This window comes from Salvelinus fontinalis, unplaced genomic scaffold, assembly GCF_029448725.1.
Source record: "Salvelinus fontinalis isolate EN_2023a unplaced genomic scaffold, ASM2944872v1 scaffold_0198, whole genome shotgun sequence".
NCBI classification, from domain to species: domain Eukaryota; kingdom Metazoa; phylum Chordata; class Actinopteri; order Salmoniformes; family Salmonidae; genus Salvelinus; species Salvelinus fontinalis.
The window spans coordinates 260,102-270,000 of NW_026600407.1; the positions used below are offsets into that span (position 1 = coordinate 260,102).

At 42.1% G+C, this 9,899-nt stretch overlaps 1 protein-coding gene across 1 annotated transcript in view; it reads right to left on the reverse strand.

Moving 5' to 3' along the window:
* Positions 1-9,899, reverse strand: part of LOC129844361 (unconventional myosin-XV-like) — a gene marked incomplete at its 5' end in the record, with an annotated part of 207,290 nt that overhangs the window by 178,966 nt on the left and 18,425 nt on the right. Inside the window, 2 exons of the mRNA XM_055912680.1 lie at positions 2,344-2,457; positions 9,566-9,727. Of these exons, the coding sequence (XP_055768655.1) occupies positions 2,344-2,457; positions 9,566-9,727 (276 nt within the window). The remainder of the gene's footprint in view (positions 1-2,343; positions 2,458-9,565; positions 9,728-9,899) is intronic.

Here is a 9,899-nt window from a genome sequence, read left to right on the forward strand (position 1 = left end):
CTGACCGTGACTTTGTGTGTGATATAGTAGAGGTAATGTAGTAATGTAGTTCTGACCGTGTCTTTGTGTGTGATATAGTAGAGGTAATGTAGTAGTGTATTAGCAGTAGTAGTAGTTCTGACCGTGTCTTTGTGTGTGATATAGTAGAGGTAATGTAGTAGAGTAGTACTGACCGTGTCTTTGTGTGTGATATAGTAGAGGTAATGTAGTAATGCAGTGCTGACCGTGACTTTGTGTGTGATATAGTAGAGGTAATGTAGTAATGCAGTTCTGACCGTGTCTTTGTGTGTGATATAGTAGAGGTAATGTAGTAGTAGTAGTTCTGACCGTGACTTTGTGTGTGATATAGTAGAGGTAATGTAGTAATGCAGTGCTGACCGTGACTTTGTGTGTGATATAGTAGAGGTAATGTAGTAATGCAGTGCTGACCGTGACTTTGTGTGTGATATAGTAGAGGTAATGTAGTAGTAGTAGGTCTGACCGTGACTTTGTGTGTGATATAGTAGAGGTAATGTAGTAGTGTAGTTCTGACCGTGACTTTGTGTGTGATATAGTAGAGGTAATGTAGTAGTAGTAGTTATGACCGTGACTTTGTGTGTGATATAGTAGAGGTAATGTAGTAGTAGTAGTGCTGACCGTGACTTTGTGTGTGATATAGTAGAGGTAATGTAGTAGTGTAGTGCTGACCGTGACTCTGTGTGTGATATAGTAGAGGTAATGTAGTGCTGACCGTGACTTGGTGTGTGATATAGTAGAGATAATGTAGTAGTGTAGTTCTGACCGTGACTTTGTGTGTGATATAGTAGAGGTAATGTAGTAGTAGTAGGTCTGACCGTGACTTTGTGTGTGATATAGTAGAGGTAATGTAGTAGTGTAGTTCTGACCGTGACTTTGTGTGTGATATAGTAGAGGTAATGTAGTAGTAGTTCTGACCGTGACTTTGTGTGTGATATAGTAGAGGTAATGTAGTAGTGTAGTTCTGACCGTGACTTTGTGTGTGATATAGTAGAGGTAATGTAGTAGTGTAGTTCTGACCGTGTCTTTGTGTGTGATATAGTAGAGGTAATGTAGTAGTGTAGTTCTGACCGTGACTTTGTGTGTGATATAGTAGAGGTAATGTAGTAGTGTATTAGCACTAGTAGTAGTTCTGACCGTGACTTTGTGTGTGATATAGTAGAGGTAATGTAGTAGTGTATTAGCAGTAGTAGTAGTTCTGACCGTGACTTTGTGTGTGATATAGTAGAGGTAATGTAGTAGAGTAGTTCTGACCGTGACTTTGTGTGTGATATAGTAGAGGTAATGTAGTAGTGTATTAGCAGTAGTAGTAGTTCTGACCGTGACTTTGTGTGTGATATAGTAGAGGTAATGTAGTAATGTAGTTCTGACTGTGACTTTGTGTGTGATACAGTAGAGGTAATGTAGTAGTGGTAGTGTAGTGACTTTGTGTGTGATATAGTAGAGGTAATGTAGTAGTGTAGTTCTGACCGTGACTTTGTGTGTGATATAGTAGAGGTAATGTAGTAGTGTAGTTCTGACCGTGACTTAGTGTGTGATATAGTAGAGGTAATGTAGTAGTGTAGTTCTGACCGTGACTTTGTGTGTGATATAGTAGAGGTAATGTAGTAGTGTAGTTCTGACCATGACTTTGTGTGTGATATAGTAGAGGTAATGTAGTAGTGTATTAGCAGTAGTAGTAGTTCTGACCGTGACTTTGTGTGTGATATAGTAGAGGTAATGTAGTAATGTAGTTCTGACTGTGACTTTGTGTGTGATACAGTAGAGGTAATGTAGTAGTGGTAGTGTAGTGACTTTGTGTGTGATATAGTAGAGGTAATGTAGTAGTGTAGTTCTGACCGTGACTTTGTGTGTGATATAGTAGAGGTAATGTAGTAGTGTAGTTCTGACCGTGACTTAGTGTGTGATATAGTAGAGGTAATGTAGTAGTGTAGTTCTGACCGTGACTTTGTGTGTGATATAGTAGAGGTAATGTAGTAGTGTAGTTCTGACCATGACTTTGTGTGTGATATAGTAGAGGTAATGTAGTAGTGTATTAGCAGTAGTAGTAGTTCTGACCGTGACTTTGTGTGTGATATAGTAGAGGTAATGTAGTAGTGTAGTTCTGACCGTGACTTAGTGTGTGATATAGTAGAGGTAATGTAGTAGTGTAGTTCTGACCGTGACTTTGTGTGTGATATAGTAGAGGTAATGTAGTAGTGTAGTTCTGACCGTGACTTTGTGTGTGATATAGTAGAGGTAATGTAGTAGTGTAGTTCTGACCGTGACTTTGTGTGTGATATAGTAGAGGTAATGTAGTAGTGTATTAGCAGTAGTAGTAGTTCTGACCGTGACTTTGTGTGTGATGGCCTTCTTGAGTCCCTCAGGAGAGATCTGGAGCAGCTCAGCTACCACTCTGATCTCCTGATCACTGACCACCGTCGCCACCTCCTGGCCTTCAGCCTGTATTACAACAGGGTTATAGAATTACAGGGTTACAAGGTCAAGGTTACAGGGTCAGGGTTATAGGATTACAGGGTTAGGGTTATAGGGTTATAGGGTTATAGTGTTAGGGTTATAGGGTTATAGGGTTACAGGGTTATAGGGTTATAGGGTTATAGGGTTAGGGTTATAGGGTTAGGGTTATAGGGTTATAGGGTTATAGGGTTATAGGGTTATAGGGTTAGGGTTAGGGTTATAGGGTTATAGGGTTAGGGTTATAGGGTTATAGGGTTTTAGGGTTATAGGGTTATAGGGTTAGGGTTATAGGGTTATAGGGTTATAGGATTACAGGGTTACAGGGTTACAGGGTTACAGGGTTACAGGGTCATGGTTATAGGGTTATAGGGTTATAGGGTTAGGGTTATAGGGTTATAGGGTTATAGGGTTAGGGTTATAGGGTTATAGGGTTAGGGTTATAGGATTATAGGGTTATAGGGTTAGGGTTATAGGGTTATAGGGTTCTAGGGTTAGGGTTATAGGGTTATAGGGTTATATGGTTATAGGGTTAGGGTTATAGGATTATAGGGTCAGGGTTATAGGATTATAGGGTCAGGGTTAGGGTTATAGGGTTAGGGTTATGGGGTTATAGGGTTATAGGGTTATAGGATTATAGGATTATAGGGTTATAGGGTTATAGGGTTATAGGGTTATAGGGTTAGGGTTATAGGGTTAGGGTTATAGGGTTATAGGGTTATAGGGTTAGGGTTATAGGGTTATAGGGTTAGGGTTATAGGATTATAGGGTCAGGGTTAGGGTTATAGGGTTAGGGTTAGGGTTATAGGGTTATAGGGTTACAGGGTTATAGGGTTATAGGATTATAGGGTTATAGGGTTATGGGATTATAGGGTTATAGGGTTAGGGTTATAGGGTCAGGGTTAGGGTTATAGGGTTAGGGTTAGGATTATAGGGTTATAGGGTTATAGGGTTATAGGGTTATAGGGTTATAGGATTATAGGGTTATAGGGTTAGGGTTATAGGGTTATAGGGTTAGGGTTATAGGGTTATAGGGTTAGGGTTATAGGATTATAGGGTCAGGGTTAGGGTTATAGGGTTAGGGTTAGGGTTATAGGGTTATAGGGTTATAGGATTATAGGGTTATAGGGTTAGGGTTATAGGGTTATAGGGTTAGGGTTATAGGGTTATAGGGTTAGGGTTATAGGATTATAGGGTCAGGGTTAGGGTTATAGGGTTAGGGTTAGGGTTATAGGGTTATAGGGTTATAGGGTTATAGGGTTATAGGGTTATAGGGTTACAAGGTCAAGGTTATAGGGTTAGGGTTATAAGGTTAGGGTTATAGGGTTATAGGGTTAGGGTTATAGGGTTATAGGGTTAGGGTTATAGGGTTATAGGGTTATAGGGTTATAGGGTTAGGGTTAGGGTTATAGGGTTAGGGTTATAGGGTTATAGGGTTATAGGGTTATAGGGTTAGGGTTATAGGGTTATAGGGTTATAGGGTTAGGGTTATAGGGTTATAGGGTTATAGGGTTATAGGGTTAGGGTTATAGGGTTATAGGGTTAGGGTTATAGGGTTATAGGGTTAGGGTTATAGGGTTATAGGGTTATAGGGTTATAGGGTTATAGGGTTAGGGTTATAGGGTTAGGGTTATAGGGTTAGGGTTATAGGGTTATAGGGTTATATGGTTATAGGGTTATAGGGTTATAGGGTTAGGGTTATAGGGTTATAGGGTTATAGGGTTATAGGGTTATATGGTTATAGGGTTATAGGGTTATAGGGTTATAGGGTTAGGGTTATAGGGTTATAGGGTTAGGGTTATAGGGTTATAGGGTTATAGGGTTATGGGGTTATAGGGTTAGGGTTATAGGGTTATAGGGTTATAGGGTTAGGGTTATAGGGTTATAGGATCAGGGTTATAGGGTTATAGGGTTAGGGTTATAGGGTTATAGGGTTATAGGGTTAGGGTTAAAGGGTTATAGGGTTATAGGGTTATAGGGTTATAGGGTTAGGGTTAGGGTTATAGGGTTATGGGGTTATAGGGTTATAGGGTTATAGGGTTATAGGGTAATAGGGTTATAGGGTTATAGGGTTATAGGGTTATAGGGTTATAGGGTTAGGGTTAGGGTTATAGGGTTATAGGGTTAGGTTTATAGGGTTAGGGTTATAGGGTTAGGGTTATAGGGTTAGGTTTATAGGGTTATAGGGTTATAGGGTCAGGGTTATAGGGTTAGGGCTATAGGGTTATAGGGTTATAGGGTTATAGGGTTATAGGGTCAGGGTTATAGGGTTATAGGGTTATAGGGTTACCCTATAACCCTAACCCTATAACCCTATAACCCTATAACCCTATAACCCTATAACCCTATAACCCTAACCCTATAACCCTATAACCCTGATCCTATAACCCTATAACCCTAATCCTATAACCCTATAACCCTATAACCCTAACCCTATAACCCCATAACCCTATAACCCTAACCCTAACCCTATAACCCTATAACACTAACCATATAACCCTATAACCCTATAACCCTATAACCCTATAACCCTATAACCCTAACCCTATAACCCTAACCCTATAACCCTATAACCCTATAACCATATAACCCTATAACCCTATAACCCTAACCCTATAACCCTAACCCTATAACCCTATAACCCTATAACCATATAACCCTATAACCCTATAACCCTATAACCCTAACCCTATAACCCTATAACCCTAACCCTATAACTCTAACCCTATAACCCTATAACCCTATAACCCTAACCCTATAACCCTATAACCCTATAACCCTATAACCCTAACCCTATAACCCTATAACCCTATAACCCTATAACCCTATAACCCTAACCCTATAACCCTATAACCCTATAACCCTAACCCTATAACCCTATAACCCTATAACCCTAACCCTAACCCTATAACCCTATAACCCTAACCCTATAACCCTAACCCTAACCCTATAACCCTATAACCCTATAACCCTAACCCTATAACCCTATAACCCTAACCCTATAACCCTAACCCTATAACCTTGACCTTGTAACCCTATAACCCTATAACCCTATAACCCTATAACCCTAACCCTATAACCCTATAACCCTATAACCCTATAACCCTAACCCTATAACCCTATAACCCTATAACCCTATAACCCTAACCCTATAACCCTATAACCCTATAACCCTATAACCCTATAACCCTAACCCTATAACCCTAACCCTAACCCTATAACCCTATAACCCTATAACCCTATAACCCTAACCCTATAACCCTATAACCCTAACCCCATAACCCTATAACCATAACCATATAACCCTATAAGCCTAACCCTATAACCCTATAACCCTAACCCTATAACCCTAACCCTATAACCTTGACCTTGTAACCCTATAACCCTACAACCCTATAACCCTATAACCCTATAAACCTAACCCTATAACCCTATAACCCTATAAACCTAACCCTATAACCCTATAACCCTATAACCCTGACCCTATAACCCTATAACCCTATAACCCTATAACCCTATAAACCTAACCCTATAACCCTATAACCCTATAAACCTAACCCTATAACCCTATAACCCTATAACCCTAACCCATAACCCTAACCCTATAACCCTAACCCTAACCCTATAACCCTATAACCCTATAACCCTAACCCTAACCCTATAACCCTATAACCCTAACCCCATAACCCTATAACCCTATAACCCTATAACCCTATAACCCTAACCCTATAACCCCATAACCCTATAACCCTAACCCTATAACCCTATAACCCTATAACCCTAACCCCATAACCCTATAACCCTATAACCCTAACCCTATAACCCTATAACCCTATAACCCTAACCCTATAACCCTATAACCCTAACCCTATAACCATATAACCCTATAACCCTAACCCTATAACCCTAACCCTATAACCCTATAACCCTATAACCCTAACCCTATAACCCTAACCCTATAACCCTATAACCCTATAACCCTAACCCTATAACCCTATAACCCTGTAACCCTATAACCCTATAACCCTATAACCCTGTAACCCTGTAACCCTATAACCCTATAACCCTGTAACCCTATAACCCTATAACCCTAACCCTATAACCCTGTAACCCTATAACCCTATAACCCTAACCCTATAACCCTAACCCTAACCCTATAACCCTATAACCCTATATCCATATAACCCTATAACCCTATAACCCTAACCATATAACCCTATAACCCTATAAACCTAACCCTAACCCTATAACCCTATAACCCTATATCCATATAACCCTTTAGAGCTTAGAGGTTAGGGGATAGAGGTTAGGGGTTAGGGGTTATAGTACCTGGTATGTCTGGAAGTATACATTCCCCAGGTGTAGTACAGAGGACAGTAGTCTATAGATGGGTTAGAGGTTAGGGGTTAGGGGTTAGGGGTTATAGTACCTGGTATGTCTGGAAGTATACATTCCCCAGGTGTAGTACAGAGGACAGTAGTCTATAGATGGGTTAGAGGTTAGAGGTTAGGGGTTATAGTACCTGGTATGTCTGGAAGTATACATTCCCCAGGTGTAGTACGGAGGACAGTAGTCTATAGATGGGTTAGGGGTTAGGGGTTAGGGGTTATAGTACCTGGTATGTCTGGAAGTATACATTCCCCAGGTGTAGTACAGAGGACAGTAGTCTATAGATGGGTTAGGGGTTAGGGGTTAGGGGTTATAGTACCTGGTATGTCTGGAAGTATACATTCCCCAGGTGTAGTACGGAGGACAGTAGTCTATAGATGGGTTAGGGGTCAGGGGTTAGGGGTTAGGGGTTATAGTACCTGGTATGTCTGGAAGTATACATTCCCCAGTTGTAGTACAGAGGACAGTAGTCTATAGATGGGTTAGGGGTTAGAGGTTAGGGATTATAGTACCTGGTATGTCTTGAAGTATACATTCCCCAGGTGTAGTACAGAGGACAGTAGTCTATAGATGGGTTAGGGGTTAGGGGTTAGGGGTTATAGTACCTGGTATGTCTGGAAGTATACATTCCCCAGGTGTAGTACAGAGGACAGTAGTCTATAGATGGGTTAGAGGTTAGGGGTTAGGGGTTAGGGGTTATAGTACCTGGTATGTCTGGAAGTATACATTCCCCAGGTGTAGTACAGAGGACAGTAGTCTATAGATGGGTTAGAGGTTAGGGGTTAGGGGTTATAGTACCTGGTATGACTGGAAGTATACATTCCCCAGGTGTAGTACAGAGGACAGTAGTCTATAGATGGATTAGGGGTTAGGGGTTAGGGGTTAGGGATTATAGTACCTGGTATGTCTGGAAGTATACATTCCCCAGGTGTAGTACAGAGGACAGTAGTCTATAGATGGGTTAGGGGTTAGGGGTTAGGGGTTATAGTACCTGGTATGTCTGGAAGTATACATTCCCCAGGTGTAGTACAGAGGACAGTAGTCTATAGATGTGTTAGGGGTTAGGGGTTAGGGGTTATAGTACCTGGTATGTCTGGAAGTATACATTCCCCAGGTGTAGTACAGAGGACAGTAGTCTATAGATGGGTTAGGGGTTAGGGGTTAGGGGTTAGGGGTTATAGTACCTGGTATGTCTGGAAGTATACATTCCCCAGGTGTAGTACGGAGGACAGTAGTCTGTAGATGGGTTAGGGGTTAGGGGTTATAGTACCTGGTATGGCTGGAAGTATACATTCCCCAGGTGTAGTACAGAGGACAGTAGTCTATAGATGGGTTAGAGGTTAGGGGTTAGGGGTTAGGGGTTATAGTACCTGGTATGTCTGGAAGTATACATTCCCCAGGTGTAGTACGGAGGACAGTAGTCTATAGATGGGTTAGGGGTTAGGGGTTAGGGGTTATAGTACCTGGTATGTTTGGAAGTATACATTCCCCAGGTGTAGTACAGAGGACAGTAGTCTATAGATGGGTTAGGGGTTAGGGGTTAGGGGTTATAGTACCTGGTATGTCTGGAAGTATACATTCCCCAGGTGTAGTACGGAGGACAGTAGTCTATAGATGGGTTAGGGGTTAGGGGTTATAGTACCTGGTATGTCTGGAAGTATACATTCCCCAGGTGTAGTACAGAGGACAGTAGTCTATAGATGGGTTAGGGGTTAGGGGTTAGGGGTTAGGGATTATAGTACCTGGTATGGCTGGAAGTATACATTCCCCAGGTGTAGTACGGAGGACAGTAGTCTATAGATGGGTTAGGGGTTAGGGGTTAGGGGTTAGGGATTATAGTACCTGGTATGGCTGGAAGTATACATTCCCCAGGTGTAGTACGAAGGACAGTAGTCTATAGATGGGTTAGGGGTTAGGGGTTAGGGGTTATAGTACCTGGTCTGTCTGGAAGTATACATTCCCCAGGTGTAGTACGGAGGACAGTAGTCTATAGATGGGTTAGGGGTTAGGGGTTAGGGGTTAGGGGTTATAGTACCTGGTATGGCTGGAAGTATACATTCCCCAGGTGTAGTACAGAGGACAGTAGTCTATAGATGGGTTAGGGGTTAGGGGTTAGGGGTTATAGTACCTGGTATGTCTGGAAGTATACATTCCCCAGGTGTAGTACAGAGGACAGTAGTCTTTAGATGGGTTAGAGGTTAGAGGTTAGGGGTTAGGGGTTATAGTACCTGGTATGTCTGGAAGTATACATTCCCCAGTTGTAGTACGGAGGACAGTAATCTATAGATGGGTTAGGGGTTAGGGGTTAGGGGTTAGGGGTTATAGTACCTGGTATGTCTGGAAGTATACATTCCCCAGGTGTAGTACGGAGGACAGTAGTCTATAGATGGGTTAGGGGTTAGGGGTTAGGGGTTAGGGGTTATAGTACCTGGTATGTCTGGAAGTATACATTCCCCAGGTGTAGTACAGAGGACAGTAGTCTATAGATGGGTTAGGGGTTAGGGGTTAGGGGTTATAGTACCTGGTATGTCTGGAAGTATACATTCCCCAGGTGTAGTACAGAGGACAGTAGTCTATAGATGGGTTAGGGGTTAGGGGTTATAGTACCTGGTATGGCTGGAAGTATACATTCCCCAGGTGTAGTACAGAGGACAGTAGTCTATAGATGGGTTAGGGGTTAGGGGTTAGGGGTTAGGGGTTATAGTACCTGGTATGGCTGGAAGTATACATTCCCCAGGTGTAGTACGGAGGACAGTAGCCTATAGATGGCGTTCTGCTCATCAGGACTGAAACACAGGATGTCCATGGCACTCTGCACACGCCTGAAATCTGACCCGTCGTCCTTCCCCTCTATCACACAGTCACCACCCTGGTACAGACGGACACACAAAGGGAGACACGTTGGCGTAAATATTGGTGGGGAACGAAAAGTAGACGGAGGGTCTGGGTTGTTCTCCCCCGGATTCTTTTGTTTTTTTACATTTTAAAACTAATTTCCTGCAATTAGACACATTTTGACGTTACTTATTATGCATCTCTTG